This window comes from Schistocerca americana, chromosome 6 (assembly GCF_021461395.2).
Source record: "Schistocerca americana isolate TAMUIC-IGC-003095 chromosome 6, iqSchAmer2.1, whole genome shotgun sequence".
Lineage (NCBI taxonomy): Eukaryota > Metazoa > Arthropoda > Insecta > Orthoptera > Acrididae > Schistocerca > Schistocerca americana.
Genome location: NC_060124.1, coordinates 409,362,597 through 409,382,206, shown reverse-complemented (window position 1 = coordinate 409,382,206; position 19,610 = coordinate 409,362,597). Strand labels below are relative to the sequence as shown.

Sequence of the window (19,610 nt, the reverse complement as noted above, 5' to 3'; positions counted from 1 at the left end):
GAGTTAGGTTGTTCCGTTGTAGATTATTCGCTTTTATGTTTTACGAGAAGGAGAAATACAGGTGTATGTCTTCGCATATGCGTATAAGAAGTTATTATTTAATATGATGTTACGTAGCGGCCATATAACAAATTAAAACATTATGCCTGATGCTGAAGTTATACTGGCCACCATTATAGGCCAAAGCCAGTGCTTCACACTTCTAAATACGTATGGTATCATATCTCCTAAACTACACTCCTGGAAATGGAAAAAAGAACACATTGACACCGGTGTGTCAGACCCACCATACTTGCTCCGGACACTGCGAGAGGGCTGTACAAGCAATGATCACACGCACGGCACAGCGGACACACCAGGAACCGCGGTGTTGGCTGTCGGATGGCGCTAGCTGCGCAGCATTTGTGCACCGCCGCCGTCAGTGTCAGCCAGTTTGCCGTGGCATACGGAGCTCCATCGCAGTCTTTAACACTGGTAGCATGCCGCGACAGCGTGGATGTGAACCGTATGTGCAGTTGACGGACTTTGAGCGAGGGCGTATAGTGGGCATGCGGGAGGCCGGGTGGACGTACCGCCGAATTGCTCAACACGTGGGGCGTGAGGTCTCCACAGTACATCGATGTTGTCGCCAGTGGTCGGCGGAAGGTGCACGTGCCCGTCGACCTGGGACCGGACCGCAGCGACGCACGGATGCACGCCAAGACCGTAGGATCCTACGCAGTGCCGTAGGGGACCGCACCGCCACTTCCCATCAAATTAGGGACACTGTTGCTCCTGGGGTATCGGCGAGGACCATTCGCAACCGTCTCCATGAAGCTGGGCTACGGTCCCGCACACCGTTGGGCCGTCTTCCGCTCACGCCCCAACATCGTGCAGCCCGCCTCCAGTGGTGTCGCGACAGGCGTGGATGGAGGGACGAATGGAGACGTGTCGTCTTCAGCGATGAGAGTCGCTTCTGCCTTGGTGCCAATGATGGTCGTATGCGTGTTTGGCGCCGTGCAGGTGAGCGCCACAAACAGGACTGCATACGACCGAGGCACACAGGGCTAACACCCGGCATCATGGTGTGGGGAGCGATCTCCTACACTGGCCGTACACCACTGGTGATCGTCGAGGGGACACTGAATAGTGCACGGTACATCCAAACCGTCATCGAACCCATCGTTCTACCATTCCTAGACCGGCAAGGGAACTTGCTGTTCCAACAGGACAATGCACGTCCGCATGTATCCCGTGCCACCCAACGTGCTCTAGAAGGTGTAAGTCAACTACCCTGGCCAGCAAGATCTCCGGGTCTGTCCCCCATTGAGCATGTTTGGGACTGGATGAAGCGTCGTCTCACGCGGTCTGCACGCCCAGCACGATCGCTGGTCCAACTGAGGCGCCAGGTGGAAATGGCATGGCAAGCCGTTCCACAGGACTACATCCAGCATCTCTACGATCGTCTCCATGGGAGAATAGCAGCCTGCATTGCTGCGAAAGGTGGATATACACTGTACTAGTGGCGACATTGTGCATGCTCTGTTGCCTGTGTCTATGTGCCTGTGGTTCTGTCAGTGTGATCATGTGATGTATCTGACCCCAGGAATGTGTCAATAAAGTTTCCCCTTCCTGGGACAATGAATTCACGGTGTTCTTATTTCAATTTCCAGGAGTGTATTTGTCGTACAATCATATAATTTTGCATGTACATGTGGATATGGCCTGTAAACAGTGCTGCGAATAGAGTCGCCAGCAAAAAAGTGATACATTAAAACTGATGCTGAAGTTTTACTGTATGAACAGCGAAAATGTAGTAAGCGATGAATTTTTCCCTTTTATCGTTTTGTGGGAATGTCAAGAAGAAATGATATTTTAGAGGTTTGAAATTATGTGTAACGTTTGTTGGAAGTCGCTTTAATTCTCAAATACTGGATGAATGAAGTTCGGGTAATGCACGCCATCAGTTATCCTGCCTCAAGACAAACAGTTTCTAACTGTAATACGTGTATTTTCGTGTTGAACTTGTAACACAACATTATATCTCTTAATGAGTAGCTAAAGGCAGCATTTTAATTTTTTTTAATTCGGTCAATAATTAGGAGAAATATTGAAAATATAATTTCTGTAGCCGTTGGAAGTCGTTAGATGTGCAACCAGCAGCTAGTGACGAATTCCGGATTATATGCATCATAAAAATCTTAAAATATACATGAAAAATGCTTAAAAAAACATGAAAAGTGTCGAAATATGCAAGATCAAATAATTAAAAAAACGTGGTAGTTACTGCGTGCATTATATCTCAAAGTCGAACCTGTGCATATCAGTCACGAGGAAGAGCGCCGGCCATTCAAAAAATCGGTTCATTTAGAATATTGATATCATTTTCTGAATACTTTCCGGTAGAGGTTAGGAAGGGGACCGAGTGCTGTTCCAAATGTTCGGTATTAAGATTGTGTCTTCGATCACTTAAATCATTTTTATAAGCAGAAAAGAACCGCTCTGTATCATGTGAGGTAACGGGCAGTATTTGTATTTGGGTGCTATGTTGGTACTTATTGTTTCTGGTAAAAATTCACCCGTCCCATAAATAAAACTATCCATTTGGCACGAGGGTTCAAAGCCTGGATTATTGTTTAAAATGTTTTCAAACCTTTCTTTACGGTTTTTTGGGAATACCTTTGGCAATGAAAAGTTCGCTACAATAATTTTATTCATTAACTGAAAGGATTCATTCAATGCCAAATCCTGAGTTTCAAGGTTGCTAATTTCTTGCAGGTATAGGGGAGAAATGAGGGCTAATCACAGTAATGTCTTTTTTAATACCGGAATCATTAAAACCTTCCTTGCACTGGCAAATTGCCAAAGCCTCTGCACTATCGAAATCGTTTACTACCCCTCTAAAAGCCTCGAAATGTTCACCGTAAAACAACACATCTTCGACCCACGTACCCCAACGAGTTACCACAGGTTCGAGAGGCAAACACACATTTGGTAATTTTTCTTGGTAGGTCTTCTAGCATTTGTATACTTAGAGAAAGCTTTTGACAATGTTGACTGGAATACCCTCTTTCAAATTCTGAAGGTGGCAGGGGTAAAATGCAGGGAGCGAAAGGCTACTTACAATTTGTACAGAAACCAGATGTCAGTTATAAGAGTCGAGGGACATGAAAGGGAAGCAGTGGTTGGGAAGGGAGTGAGACAGGGTTGTAGTCTCTCCCCGATGTTATTCAATCTGTATATTGAGCAAGCAGTGAAGGAAACAAAAGAAAAATTCGGAGTAGGTATTAAAATCCATGGAGAAGAAATAAAAACTTTGAGGTTCGCCGATGACATTGTAATTCTGTCAGAGACAGCAAAGGACTTGGAAGAGCAGTTAAACGTAATGGATAGTGTCTTGAAAGGAGGATATAAGATGAACATCAACAAAAGAAACACGATGATAATGGAATGTAGTCGAATTAAGTCGAGTGATGCTGAGGGAATTAGATTAGGAAACGATACACTTAAAGTAGTAAAGGAGTTTTGCTATTTGGGGAGCAAAATAACTGATGATGGTCGAAGTAGAGAGGATATAAAATGTAGACTGGCAATGGCAAGGAAAGCGTTTCTGAAGAAGAGAAATTTGTTAACATCGAATATAGATTTAAGTGTGAGGAAGTCATTTCTGAAAGTATTTGTATGGAGTGTAGCCATGTATGGAAGTGAAACATGGACGATAAATAGTTTGGACAAGAAGAGAATAGAAGCTTTCGAAATGTGGTGCTACAGAAGAATGCTGAAGATTAGATGGGTAGATCACATAACTAATGAGGAGAAATTGAACAGAATCGGGGAGAACAGAAATTTGTGGCACAACTTGCTTAGAAGAAGAGATCGGTTGGTAGGACATGTTCTGAGGCATCAAGGGATCACCAATTTAGTATTGGAGGGCAGCGTGGAGGGTAAAAATCGTAGAGGGAGATCAAGAGATGAATACACTAAGCAGATTCAGAAGGATGTAGGTTGCAGTAGGTACTGGGAGATGAAGAAACTTGCACAGGATAGAGTAGCATGGAGAGATGCATCAAACCAGTCTCAGGACTGAAGACCACAACAACAACAGGTCTTGATGCGAGCAGGACCCTTTAGAAACACATTTCTTTGTGGATGAAACCAGTTTACTTACATTCACAAAAGTGGAAGGGCTTTTCCTGCTTTGATCATATTGGGAGCAGAACCTGAAATAAACATAAACACCCTTTAATCTGCAGAAAATTCCAGAAATATTTTTCTAATACTTTCATTCACAAATCTGGCGATCGTAGAATGATTTAGTTTTCCAAGTTCTTTGCAGGTCGTTAAATAGGAAGAAGAAGGCTCTTCTTTAAAGCACCAACAACTAAATTTCCAATGTAAGGGCCACAAGTGTCTGTAGCTTCGTCAACTGAAACCCAGATAATGCTGCCCTTGGGTTCATAGCCTATTTCTTCCAGAACATTTATGCAAATTATCTGTATGTAATTTTTACGCAAGATTGATTCATTTGTATATTTTGATTTAAGCAATATTTGCGCAGGAAGCCTTTGAAGATAGGGTTTGTAAGTTTGTGAAGAGGAATATTGCTTGCAACGAATGCTTCACATAGTTCCATGGTAAACTGTCCTTTTTAGTAACCTTTGGACAAATCCCTGTTACTGCCACTTGCTGTTGTCAGAAGTTGTTGTCGTGGTCCTTTCTTCTGCATTCCTGCGGTATGAAGATTTTTCTTGACTTGCTGGTCTATTTGAAACTTTTCTTTATCTACACGTTTTTCTCGCAAACTCGACAATATATAACAATTCTGTCATACGTAAATGTTCCGGGATGGTCAGCTATCCACGAAACGACGCTTCTTTTTTCGGACCACATTGCGCACAACACGTTACACACTATAGGGCGTAAACACGTTCAACTGCGTACAAGTAAATAGAAAGCTAAACTGAAACAATGGACGAGCGACTAATTAATTGCTGCCGACGCGTACGGTATGACAGCGGAGGGGATTTGTGTGTTAAGTTCCTATGGGACCAAACTGCTGAGGTCATTAATGCCTAGGCTTTCACACTACATAATCTAACTTAAACTAACTTACGCTAAGGACAACTCAAACACCCATGCCCAAGGGGGGGTACCCGAACCTACGACAGCAGGGGGGGGGGGGGGGGGGAGGGACTCGAACCGTGGCTAGGCACCAAGACCACATGGCTACTCCGCACGGCGAGTAGGGGATTAACAGGGGGCGCGGGCGCAGAAGCGATGACTGCCTGTCTGTTCCTCTTCTCTAATGATTTCGCTAGGCAGTGGCCTCTCGGTTAGCGACTGCACGCAGTTCTAGGTAGAGCTCAGTCTGTGAGACGTAAAACTAGATCGAGCTAGAGACTGCCCGTCTACATTTTTAAAATGTTAGAAACACAGAGCGAAAATATGTATCGTCACTGGTTTTTAGTTAAAATATGCAATAACCGGTGAAAAGCGGCCATAGAACAAATAGGGTGAACGAGACCTCCACCGACAAACTTTCTGAGGTGGTAGTATGGACCTTAAACAAGAAAAAAAAAAGTATAAATACAGCTGTGAACCGCGGGCCGCATGCGGCCCACGGCCCGCAGTTTGACGACGACTGTTCTATACCATAGATAAGTTCTTGAAAATAAATAATTATTCATTTATACAGAAATAAAACTGAGCTGCACGTAGCCATATAAATATTTTTCCATGGCTTAAAAAAAAGATATATGTTGTACGTTTATTCAGTTGGCATGAGCCATTCATAAAATTATAGTGAATGTGGTCTAGGGAACACGCAAGTAACAAACAGTGCCTGCAAGGAGGTTAAAATGTTGTGCTCATCGCCGTAGAGTCATAATCTACTCGATCCACGCCACCAACAAGTAAACATTCCCACAGTAGTTCCATTTTGCAGGGAAGCAACATTACGCGTAACAACGTCGAACTCGATGTATTACCTGTTTTCAAATTATATATTGATATAGTAATAAATCTATCGATTCAGTCTTATGACTTTAATTTACATGAGATTTTTTATGTGATCTGTTAGAAGTACTGTACAACAGGTAACGGATGTCAATATTTGGTTGCGTTGGTACACCTGCAGGACTCCTGCTGCCCTCTGCCACAGCTCTGCCATGTTCGTGGATTAGTTTGGTTGCAGCAATGGGAGGAGTAGGTCGGCGAGAGGTATTTTGGACGAAACGGTAGTACACACCGACCGTGTAGAATGCAGTGCCGGGGGACTGTTGTGAGCGTGATAAAATTATTTCACGAAGCTTCTGTGTTAAGCGTCGGAAGAAGTGTGAACAGTTATCCTTTGCTTTGCTGTAATACCACGAAGTTCGCAGTATTGACAGCTCTGTGCTTCACGTTAACATAGAAGGTTCGAAACTAGCAGACGATGATTTTCAGCCTAGCCTGGGCCCTTTCAGTGTCTCTGTCGTTTGTAGACTGCCAGATATTCAGAGATACGAACTGTCAGTGATGAATGAACAATAATACGATACTATCCGAAAAGCAGAGATTTGGACTGCGTCCATTTTTCTCGCATAGAGCATCATATCAGCAAATTTGTTATTAATATGACATATAATGAATTGAGGCCGTTTGTATACGACACAATAATGTGCTTCAGCTCTGTGCACGAAAGAATTAAGTACTTGACATGATAATCACCTTGCCATGTCACTGTATCGCGCTGGCATCGTGTTTCCACGGTGTTCGAGCTTATGTTTACTCATCACCGTTTACGCAATTTTGTTTGCTGTAGCTGGTGTTTTGCTTCTGCAGCTTCGCTACAGCAGACGTGTTGCAACGAAGCCCTCAAACTATGAGGATAGCTACTTGTGGGAGGTAGAGGGATGGTATAGTAACGAGAGTGGCTTGAGATGGCCAGTTGCTGCAGAAAGACACTTATTTGGTTGCCTTTCCTTGAGAGAACTGACTGATCTAGAGTTCGTAGCAGCAGGATGGACAAAAGCTGTCTATAAGGGTACCTTTAGAGGCAAGAATGTAGCTGTAAAAACTGTAAACTTGAATGGAAAAGACATGAGAGAATGTGATGCTTCAATGTCAGTGTGCTATCGCAGAGCAGCAGCAAAAATTTTGAAAGAAATAGTGCTTTTAACGGAGCTTGCCCATGACAATGTTGTGACCGTAAGTAATAATTAAGTGATTTTAATCATCTTCCAATGAACGCTTGTGCGTAAACAATTTTTAATACACGTTTTATTTACACGTAACATAAGTTCAGAAAGCAAGCTGCTTGCTGTGTAGAATCAGTATTCTTCTAGTATGTAGTGTTTCTTCCGTAAATCAGTAATGTAATTTAAATAATTTGTGGTGTAGAAATATTTTTACCTAAACTTTGCCCAAACTAAATCACTCCAAAGAAGTTAGCCCATAAATGGAGGTAGGCTCTAATTCTTGTCAACTTACAAATCTGGTGGCTATGCAGAACAACATGCTGTTTTTCCTTGTAGATAAGCTGCTATTTACTCAGCATTTGTACGCCAGGGTATAAAGTATTATAATGTAAATGTAGTACACCTGCATGTTTTGTACAAGCTTCTGTAGTCAGTTATGAAACAGACAGTGGGAGTGATACTGTAGTCATTTGAGGAAAAAAAAGGACAGTTGTGTAGCTATAGAAAGTAAGACTGCAGTCATTAAACAGTATTGTCGTTTTGTGTTGTTGAAATATTTTGCTGGTGAGTTGATAGATATCGTACATAAAATACGTGCCATTCAGAGCATTTAATGTTCCATTTTTCTAAGTGTAAAATGGACCTAGTACAGTGAAATCCACTGTATACAAAAGTGCTCTAACTCCTGAATTTTTTTACAGGTTATTGGCTCATGTGTTCCTGAAACTGTTGGTCCTGTCGCCATTGTAACAGAACTTGGCGAACCTCTGGATACAGTCCGCTTACTTCAGTTGTCATGGGAAGACAGGCTGAGAGTATGTATCACATTATACTAAACATGATCTTAGTTTCTTTCATAGCATGTCTAAGCAAACATTCTTAATATTACAGTTGGCTCTTGGAATAGCCCACATTCTACATCACCTTGCAACTTCTCCCCTTGGTTCTTTGTCAATGAATGACTTTAGAAGACAGCAGTTTGTTTTGGTTGGAGGAACACTGAAGTTATCTGATGTTGATGATATTGGAGTTGGGGAACCAGAATGTGCAACAGATGATGACTGTATTATACAAGCAGAGGTATGAATAGTGAAATGTGAAGAATGGGTTGACTTTCCTTAAATTTATCCCACTTTTATGATAGACTACTCCGGTAAAATATCTTATTATTGTAACATAAGTAAGAGGTGATTTGGCATTAAGTTATTTGTATAGATTTTACCAAATTAACTCCTTCAGTATGGGTTATGGAATGTCTTGCATATGGGTTATGGAATGTCTGACATCTTAAGGGTCCCAAAAAATATTAAGATAACCAAATGATGATGAAAATTTGAGTAAGTAGTAATGTTTTAACTTTCAGGTTTTACGTTAACTTACAGTTGCTCTTGCTCTGGCATTTTTGTTGGCTACTTAATAGGATGCTTCTGTGCGAGACCTAACACATAATATCTGAATTCCTTTGTAAATTCTTCTAGTAGTCCTCAGTCTTGTGCGTGTTGTGTGTTGCAGGGAGGACATAATGGAACCAGAGAGATTCACCTGAACTGCCACAACTCACACTGTGTAGGCTACAATGAACGTCTTAATGTGTTGCGTGCAGGTCAACATTTCATAAGTTTATTTTTGCCTCTGAGTGCTCCAGCATCACTAGAGCCTCAAGTCCAAGAGTTATTAAGAGCTTATAAGGAACCTGGTACATGGGAAACTGCTCATATATTATCTGCAACAGAACATTTGGTTCACAAATTTGCCTCTGGTGAATATTTGCAACGACACATACCACAGCCACCATCGTTGGACTCTCTAGGTTAGTATTACGTAACATTGTATAAAATTAGTCATGCTTTTTGAAATGAAGAGATAAATGTATCTAACAGTGGTAAAAACTTATCTTATAAGACCAGTACATTAGTTGCAGATGTTGTTTATTTCTGATATCCATGATCTCACTATTGAAAATACAAACACCATCACTACATGCTGACAGCAGTGTGATGACCACCACCTCCTCGTGTTTCTCTTCACTCGTGCATAAATTTCTGTTTATTAAAAATGAATGCAAATGCACAGAAAGAAGTTTTCTCTTTCAACCTTTATTTTAATATTAGGTAGGCCTACTTCAAATATATTTCTCTTTGTATACTCAAATAGGTGTGAATGATATCTCCCATTGGTAAAATGCTATTTTTTGTGTACTCTTCCACAACACAAAAGAAGTGAGACCACTTGTGTTACAGAGGAACCATTTTTTGTGATGTGTTACAGTATGGTTGTTTTTTAACTTTAACTGTTTTCTTAAGCTGTTACTTGTGTAATCAAGATCGACCAACTCAGTTGCTATGGGTAAGCTGTTTTCTTTCACTCTGCTGGAAAATATTGTCTTAAGAGTTCTGGTGCGAAAGAAAAGATTGATTTTGGAAATTTATGAACTCGCCAAGTATGGTTAATTATTTCTTGTTTCTGTCTGACTTGGACCAATTTGCATTACATGTGTCTGCATTTATTTCTCCACCATTCAAGTCAGTACTGAATGTCATTCTGCATGTGCCTGTGCAGCAGCTCTGCCATGTTTAGCTTTCAGCAGAGAACAAAAGCACTTCTGTAGTAAACTGCTCATCCACTGTCTCTATTGATAAGCTTTGTTAAATGTTGTCATAGCATAGTGACACAGTTAATGGTCAAACAATATCCATACCATTTCAGTTACTTAAATAGTAATGTAACAAGTCTTAATTTTAAGTATAGCTCAAATAAAATAACTTTGTGATTGAGATATATCTGTGTTGTGACCTAGTGTGATGCATGTCATTTACTCATTCAGTCAGTAGATTGCAGCTGATGTGGCAATGTATTAACAGCACATTTAAAGATGGGTAACTGCTATTAGAAGGGTGTTTAGTCATGTGTAACAAATGTCATGAAGTAACAAATTACCCATAAGATTTGAACAAAACTGAAGTTCGTTACAACGTCCCGTATCATTAACTCGTGGTGCTGCACTCACATTGGGAATCAGTTTCCCTACCTTTTGTTTGATCAGTAGAATTTCTGTCAGAATTTAGCAAAATGATGAATGTGTACTACCCAACAAAGTGAACTGGTTACGTGGCCAGGGTGGCAGCACTGTCTTATATATGCCTGAGAGACAGGGAGTAGAGGTAGTAACAGCATACACTGTAGAACTCTTAAAAGTGGAAGCAGTGTCATAAACTAAATATCTGTATGTGCTTCTGACTGTACTGTGTTGTTTAGAGCGAGAGCAGAAACAAGACCTACCGTACATCTTATCTTTATCCTAATAACAGTTTGTTAGCAGTATCAATAAAATTACGTTGCACAGTGATATTGCTATTTTACACGGGTGTGTAGGTTGATTCATTACTTGTTGTTTCTCTTGGATGATTATGCTGACACTTCATTCAACTCAATGCAGACTGATTTCATTATATTTGTAGTTTCCTCTTCCATTAAAATATGTCCTCCAGTAGTCATCACTTTTTTCTTTTTTTTTTTAAAAAAAAAAGCGCCTTTATAGTCTTCGTCACAACAGTGAAACCTAACATCACTCCACTGCCAGTTGATGGTTGGAGTACTGACACATTATCTGTGTATCCAGTAATGCTGGTTATGCGTGCGGATCGTATCAACCTTTACCGCATCAAAGACAGCCTAAAGATTGATGCCATGAAGCGTTGAAACTGGTAGCAACAAAATAAGTTAAAATCATAAGGACGGCTGTAGTGTTTCTATTTTTTGTCACGAAAAGAATGCCAAAGTTTACCTGTCCTTATGGCTACATGTTTTTAATTTCTTTCTGCCCATTTTGACAGGGTATCCTAAGTTAGTTTCTCTGTTGTTCAAAAAGAAGTGAACACAAAATAAAGCCCTGCATTTGCAACAAAGAAATATTGCCAGGCTCTACTGTTTGATAATACTTTATTCACATTGTCACTCTGCAACATTTATTCAGTGTGGTGTGTATACATCTGCATTTTGTTTCAATGAATGAGTGGCGGCTTTATTTCTGATGCTTCAGTTTTTCATAAAACACCTAATGTAGCATGCTCTTTCTGCAAGTATGTTGTCCACACTCAACGATTCGTATACTTTAACACCTTTCAAAATAAAATCACATAGGACATTGATGAAACAGGTTTCCTCAGAGCCCACATGTGTAGGTCTGCATGACAAAAGCCACAAAGTTTTTGCAAAAATGGTAGTTCATAGTATTGCAGAGATTGATGCCAAATAACACATTTATCGGTATCACCAAAAAATGTGTGTGTGTGTATTTTGCTTCTGATCCATGGCAGGTAGTTGAATCCTGCTTCACCCAATATTGTGTCCCTCCTTCCATACTTTCACATCACCAACCTGCCTAAAGTATGTTTGTCATGATTTACTTGCACCCTCTATCAGCATCTCTGCCAGCACTACTGCATTCATCTTTATTTCATTGTCTTTAAAATTAATGACTATAACAGCAAGGTGACACTGGTTCTTACAGAGGTATTTTCCACAATCACTTTTTGTGATATTTCCTGTCAGTTATTGTCACACATTTTGTTAGTTTCATGACATTTTGCCACTGCAGTGACAAGTCTCATTTTGTCATTTCTCTTCAGTTCTACTTTTGCCAGTACACATTTTTATTGCACTTCGTAAAACTTTTATTTTTCTTTGTCAGATAGTCCTTGGGGTGAATCCATTTAAATTCTATGCAAGTAAAAAGTCATAATATCGTCGCAGTCTCACTATCCTATGACAGAGTTTGCCTGCAGGAGCAAGTGTGGTTTGTTTGAATCAAATAATATTCCCTTTGTGTAGTTGTGTGGCATGGGATTGCTTGGTTTTCAAAAAGTAAGTAAATGATGTCCCATGTTGTGGGAGTAACTTGATGCACCTTGTGAAGACTTATTGAATTATGAGAGACTTTACCAATTTCAGTCATGAAAATTATTAAAGGTTAGTTAAACTTAGCAATATTGGGTACTTGAACGGCCACTGATTTGTGTTCATGTTCATTTCTTCATAGTAGGAAGTGGTTTTCTTAGATTTGAGCAACATTATACGATTTTCTACCAACCCCACCAATGTACCCCATTGGAGAAGTCAGTATACTACTATTTTGTATGGGGAGAGCCTTCCATTAAAGTCTGACTGTAAATATTGAGAACTGCTATACCGTTGTATTCTTTCCACTATCTGTCAAAATAATTCAGAAAAATGCCATTGTTTAGTTGCTTATATATATAATATAATAGGGAAACATTCCACGCGGGAAAAATATATTTAAAAACAAAGATGATGTGACTTACCATACGAAAGCACTGGCAGGTCGATAGAAACACAGACACACACATACATACACACAAAATTCTAGCTTTCGCAACCAATGGTTGCTTCGTCAGGAAAGAGGGAAGGAGAGGGAAGGCGAAAGGATGTGGGTTTTAAGGGAGAGGGTAAGGAGTAATTCCAATCCCGGGAGTGGAAAGACTTACCTTAGGGGGAAAAAGGACAGGTATGCGCGCACCCACCCACACACACACACACACACACACACACACACACACACACACACACACACAAGCAAGCAGACATTTGTCTGTGTATGTGCGGATGGATATATGTGTGTGTGTGTGTGTGTGTGTGTGTGTGTGTGTGCGCGAGTGTATACCTGTCCTTTTTTTCCCCCTAAGGTAAGTCTTTCCGCTCCCGGGATTGGAATGACTCCTTCCCTCTCCCTTAAAACCCACATCCTTTCGTCTTTCCCTCTCCTTCCCTCTTTCCTGACGAAGTAACCATCGGTTGCGAAGGCTAGAATTTTGTGTGTATGTATGTGTCTGTTTGTGTGTCTATCGAAGTGCCAGCGCTTTCGTTTGGTGGGTCGTATATATATACGAGGGCAGTTCAATAAGTAATGCAACACATTTTTTTTCTTGGCCAATTTTGGTTGAAAAAACCGGAAATTTCTTGTGGAATATTTTCAAACATTCCCGCTTCGTCTCATATAGTTTCATTGACTTCCGACAGGTGGCAGCGCTGTACGGAGCTGTTAAAATGGCGTCTGTAACGGATGTGCGTTGCAAACAACGGGCAGTGATCGAGTTTCTTTTGGCGGAAAACCAGGGCATATCAGATATTCATAGGCGCTTGCAGAATGTCTATGGTGATCTGGCAGTGGACAAAAGCACGGTGAGTCGTTGGGCAAAGCGTGTGTCATCATCGCCGCAAGGTCAAGCAAGACTGTCTGATCTCCCGCGTGCGGGCCGGCCGTGCACAGCTGTGACTCCTGCAATGGCGGAGCGTGCGAACACACTCGTTCGAGATGATCGACGGATCACCATTAAACAACTCAGTGCTCAACTTGACATCTCTGTCGGTAGTGCTGTCACAATTGTTCACCAGTTGGGATATTCAAAGGTTTGTTCCCGCTGGGTCCCTCGTTGTCTAACCGAACACCATAAAGAGCAAAGGAGAACCATCTGTGTGGAATTGCTTGCTAGTCATGTGGCTGAGGGTGACAATTTCTTGTCAAAGATTGTTACAGGCGATGAAACATGGGTTCATCACTTCGAACCTGAAACAAAACGGCAATCAATGGAGTGGCGCCACACCCACTCCCCTACCAAGAAAAAGTTTAAAGCCGGTAAAGTCATGGTTACAGTCTTCTGGGACGCTGAAGGGGTTATTCTGCTCGATGTCCTTCCCCATGGTCAAACGAAGTGTATTGTGCTACTCTTCAGAAATTGAAGAAACGACTTCAGCGTGTTCGTAGGCACAAAAATCTGAACGAACTTCTCCTTCTTCACGACAACGCAAGACCTCACACAAGTCTTCGCACCCGAGAGGAGCTCACAAAACTTCAGTGGACTGTTCTTCCTCATGCACCCTACAGCCCCGATCTCGCACCGTCGGATTTCCACATGTTTGGCCCAATGAAGGACGCAATCCGTGGGAGGCACTACGCGGATTATGAAGAAGTTATTGATGCAGTACGACGTTGGCTCCGACATCGACCAGTGGAATGGTACCGTGCAGGCATACAGGCCCTCATTTCAAGGTGGCGTAAGGCCGTAGCATTGAATGGAGATTACGTTGAAAAATAGTGTTGTGTAGCTAAAAGATTGGGGAATAACCTGGTGTATTTCAATGCTGAATAAAACAACCCCTGTTTCAGAAAAAAAATGTGTTGCATTACTTATTGAACTGCCCTCGTATATACGACCCACCAAACGAAAGCGCTGGCACGTCGACACACACACACACACACACACACACACACACACACACACACACACAAGCAGACATATACAGAGGCAAAGAGTTTGGGCAGAGATGTCAGTCGAGGCAGAAGTGCAGAGGCAAAGATGATGTTGAATGACAGGTGAGATATGAGTGGCGGCAACTTGAAATTAGCGGAGATTGAGGCGTGGTGGATAACGGGAAGAGAGGATATATTGAAGAGCAAGTTCCCATCTCCGGAGTTCGGATAGGTTGGTGTTAGTGGGAAGTATCCAGATAACCCGGACGGTGTAACACTGTGCCAAGATGTGCTGGCCGTGCATCAAGGCATGTTTAGCCACAGGGTGATCCTCATTACCAACAAACACTGTCTGCCTGTGTCCATTCATGTGAATGGACAGTTTGTTGGTCATTCCCACATAGAATGCGTCACAGTGTAGGCAGGTCAATTGGTAAATCACGTGGGTGCTTTCACACGTGGCTCTGCCTTTGATCGTGTACACCTTCCGGGTTACAGGACTGGAGTAGGTGGTGGTGGGAGGGTGCATGGGACAGGTTTTACACCGGGGGTGGTTACAAGGGTAGGAGCCAGAGGGTAGGGAAGGTGGTTTGGGAATTTCATAGGGATGAACTAAGAGGTTACGAAGGTTAGGTGGACGGCAGAAAGACACTCTTGGTGGAGTGGGGAGGATTTCATGAAGGATGGATCTCATTTCAGGGCAGGATTTGAGGAAGTCGTATCCCTGCTGGAGAGCCACATTCAGAGTCTGACCCAGTCCCGGAAAGTATCCTGTCACAAGTGGAGCACTATTGTGGTTCTTCTGTGGGAGGTTCTGGGTTTGAGAGGATGAGGAAGTGGCTCTGGTTATTTGCTTCTGAACCAGGTCGGGAGGGTAGTTGCGGGATCCGAAAGCTGTTTTCAGGTTGTTGGTGTAATGGTTCAGGGATTCCAGACTGGAGCAGATTCGTTTGCCACGAAGACCTAGGCTATAGGGAAGGGACCGTTTGATGCGGAATGGGTGGCAGCTGTCATAATGGAGGTACTGTTGGTTGTTGGTGGGTTTGATGTGGACGGACGTGTGAAACTGGCAATTGGACAGGTGGAGGTCAACATCTAGGAAAGTGGCATGGGATTTGGAGTAGGACCAGGTGAATCTGATGGAACCAAAGGAGTTGAGGTTGGAGAGGAAATTCTGGAGTTCTTCTTCACTGTGAGTCCAGATCATGAAGATGTCATCAATAAATCTGTACCAAACTTTGGGTTGGCAGGCCTGGGTAACTAAGAAGGCTTCCTCTAAGCGACCCATGAATAGGTTGGCATACGAGGGGGCCATCCTGGTACCCATGGTTGTTCCCTTCAATTGCTGGTATGTCTGGCTTTCAAAAGAGAAGAAGTTGTGGGTCCGGATGAAGCTGGCTAAGGTAATGAGGAAAGAGGTTTTAGGTAGGATGGCAGGTGATCGGCGTGAAAGGAAGTGCTCCATCGCAGCGAGGCCCTGGACGTGCGGGATATTTGTGTATAAGGAAGTGGCATCAATGGTTACAAGGATGGTTTCCGGGGGGTAAAAGATTGGGTAAGGATTCCAGGCGTTCGAGAAAGTGGTTGGTGTCTTTGATGAAGGATGGGAGACTGCATGTAATGGGTTGAAGGTGTTGATCTACATAGGCAGAGATACGTTCTGTGGGGGCTTGGTAACCAGCTACAATGGGGCGGCCAGGATAATTGGGTTTGTGAATTTTAGGAAGAAGGTAGAAGGTAGGGGTGTCGGTGGAGTCAGGTGAAAGGTTTTCTTTCTTACATGCTGTCTCCCATCCTTCATCAAAGACACCAACCACTTTCTCGAATGCCTGGAATCCTTACCCAATCTGTTACCCCCGGAAACCATTGATGCCACTTCCTTATACACAAATATCCCGCACATCCAGGGCCTCGGTGCGATGGAGCACTTCCTTTCATGCCGATCACCTGCCACCCTACCTAAAACCTCTTTCCTCATTACCTTAGCCAGCTTCATCCTGACCCACAACTTCTTCACTTTTGAAGGCCAGACATACCAGCAATTGAAGGGAACAACCATGGGTACCAGGATGGCCCCCTCGTACGCCAACCTATTCATGGGTTGCTTAGAGGAAGCCTTCTTGGTTACCCAGGCCTGCCAACCCAAAGTTTGGTACAGATTTATTGACGACATCTTCATGATCTAGACTCACAGTGAAGAAGAACTCCAGAATTTCCTCTCCAACCTCAACTCCTTTGGTTCCATCAGATTCACCTGGTCCTACTCCAAAACCCATGCCACTTTCCTTGATGTTGATCTCCACCTGTCCAATTGCCAGTTTCACACGTCCGTCCACATCAAACCCACCAACAACCAACAGTACCTCCATTATGACAGCTGCCACCCATTCCACATCAAACGGTCCCTTCCCTACAGCCTAGGTGTTCGTGGCAAACGAATCTGCTCCAGTCCGGAATCCCTGAACCATTACACCAACAACCCGACAACAGCTTTCGCATCCCGCAACTACCCTCCCGACCTGGTTCAGAAGCAAATAACGAGAGCCACTTCCTCATCCTCTCAAACCCAGAACCTCCCACAGAAGAACCACAAAACTGCTCCACTTGTGACAGGATACACTCCGGGACTGGATCAGACTCTGAATGTGGCTCTCCAGCAGGGATACGGCTTCCTCAAATCCTGCCCTGAAATGAGATCCATCCTTCATGAAATCCTCCCCACTCCACCAAGAGTGTCTTTCCGCCGTCCACCTAACCTTCGTAACCTCTTAGTTCATCCCTATGAAATTCCCAAACCACCTTCCCTACCCTCTGGCTCCTACCCTTGTAACCACCCCCGGTGTAAAACCTGTCCCATGCACCCTCCCACCACCACCTACTCCAGTCCTGTAACCCGGAAGGTGTACATGATCAAAGGCAGAGCCACATGTGAAAGCACCCACGTGATTTACCAACTGACCTGCCTGCACTGTGATGCATCTATGTGGGAATGACCAGCCACAAACTGTCCATTCACATGAATGGACACAGGCAGACAGTGTTTGTTGGTAATGAGGATAACCCTGTGGCTAAACATGCCTTGGTGCACGGCCAGCACATCTTGGCACAGTGTTACACCGTCCGGGTTATCTGGATACTTCCCACTAACACCAACCTATCCGAACTCCGGAGATGGGAACTTGCTCTTCAATATATCCTCTCTTCCCGTTATCCACCAGGCCTCAATCTCTGCTAATTTCAAGTTGCCGCCACTCATATCTCACCTGTCATTCAACATCATCTTTGCCTCTGCACTTCCACCTCGACTGACATCTCTGCCCAAACTCTTTGCCTCTGTATATGTCTGCTTGTGTATGTATATGTATATGTGTGTGTGTGTGTGTGTGTGTGTGTGTGTGTGTGTGTGTGTGTGTGTGTGTGGGCGCGCGGAGGCGCGCGCGCGCGAGTGTATACCCGTCCTTTTTTCCCCCTAAGGTAAGTCTTTCCGCTCCCGGGATTGGAATGACTCCTTACCCTCTCCTTTAAAACCCACATCCTTTAGTCTTTCCCTCTCCTTCCCTCTTTCCTGACGAAGCAACCGTTGGTTGCAATAGCTAGAATTTTGTGTGTGTGTTGTGTGTCTATCAACGTGTCAGCGCTTTCGTTTGGTGGGTCGCATCATCTTTGTTTTTAGATATATTTTTCCCACGTGGAATGTTTCCCTCTATTATATATATATCTCAATAAGAAAAACATTTTAACCTATAGCAAAATTCTTATTTTCCAAAAAGCCTTGTTTTTAAATCTCATAATTAGAGATGATAGGGGCATTATGACATTGGTGACTCTTACTCTAGAAAAGTATGCAATGGGATTTTCTGTGATTTGTCTTCCATCCATAAACAATATGAAAACATTGTTTCTGACAATGTCTGAAGGAAGAGAAGTTGGTGATAATATTTCATCTGACTGGATATGAAATTTATTCACAGCTGTGGAGTCTGACATTAGCTGTATCAGGTATGCAAATATTGTGCTTTGGTGACACATGAAAATTTGTGCCTGACCGGAGCTCGAACCCAGATTTCTTGCACGTAGCAGACGGTCGTCTTAACCACTACAGCTATCCGAGCATGTGTCCCGAGCCGAGACTTCACATAAAATTGCAAGCAATGGGCTCATAGACAGTATGACATGCAAAAGTTTGTTTTGGTCCTGGAAGTGTGTTAGGAAAATTGAAGTGGTTAAGGCGAATGTATAAAATTTTCGTGCCTGATCCAGCATATATCAGAAAGACTTTGCAACTGTGAATAAATTTAGTAAACTGAAAACTACTTTCATTGCAATGTAAATTTAATTTGTTACTGTCACTGCTGTGATAAACCATATACGTAAGACAAACAAAACCATATCCGTGAATTTCACATGGATTGGTGTGCGCTATGGCTTCTCTGAGACGTTCAAAAACCTTTCTAATACGTTACCCACATTTCATATGAAACAGTTTGTGGTGTAAAGTGCACCAAATTAAAAACACCTCTGACGTATTTTACTGAAAGCTCACTAAATTATGTTAAATTATGTATCTTCAAAGTGTTATAATGACTATGAATAATAAAGAAAAGATGGGCAATTTCTTATCAAGAATTGGCTGCAGCAGTGATTAATTTCTAAAATTTTAGCTGCCAGACCACACCTCTTCAACCGTAAAACAAAGAAGTTGGAAGAAGTGGACTGCTAGTGCGCTGTTTGGCATATGCTGTCAAACTATTGGACCAAATTTGTGAGAGTCTATGTTTATCTTTTAGTGTGGAGTCACAATCAACCTTTTTCTGCTTTGTAGGTGCTGAAACAGGTGACTTCAAAAGACAAACGTCATGACTGGTTGGTCAAATGTAAAAGGTTTTTTTTTTTTTTTTTTTTTTCCCCCCAGTTCCCTAGGACCAAATAGAGGAGCAAATCTCCAAGGTCGTGGAACATGTCAGTACATGAAATTACGACATACAAGTGATAACAGATAAAATAATGTTTTATGAACCCAAAAAAAAAGACAAGCCATAAGTTTGTGTAAATGCAATCAACAATACAACATAAGAATTGGCTTAATTTTTCAAGGAACACCTTGACAGAAGGTTGAGGAAACTCTTCCGTTACAATTTGAAAGTGCATGGATTACATGTAAGATTTTTTAATTCTTTTGGTAGCTT

At 42.6% G+C, this 19,610-nt stretch overlaps 1 protein-coding gene across 2 annotated transcripts in view; it reads left to right on the top strand.

Annotated features, from left to right (window-relative positions):
* Window positions 1–6,145: 6,145 nt before the first annotated feature.
* LOC124619802 (extracellular tyrosine-protein kinase PKDCC-like) overlaps window positions 6,146–19,610 on the top strand; it is a 46,128-nt gene continuing 32,663 nt past the window's right edge. Inside the window, exons 1-4 of one of the 2 annotated variants that reach the window (XM_047146396.1) lie at window positions 6,146–7,167; window positions 7,859–7,972; window positions 8,049–8,237; window positions 8,670–8,967. In XM_047146396.1, the coding sequence (XP_047002352.1) occupies window positions 6,694–7,167; window positions 7,859–7,972; window positions 8,049–8,237; window positions 8,670–8,967 (1,075 nt within the window). In that variant the 5' untranslated portion in view covers window positions 6,146–6,693. The remainder of the gene's footprint in view (window positions 7,168–7,858; window positions 7,973–8,048; window positions 8,238–8,669; window positions 8,968–19,610) is intronic. The other variant, XM_047146395.1, reaches the window with a different exon arrangement.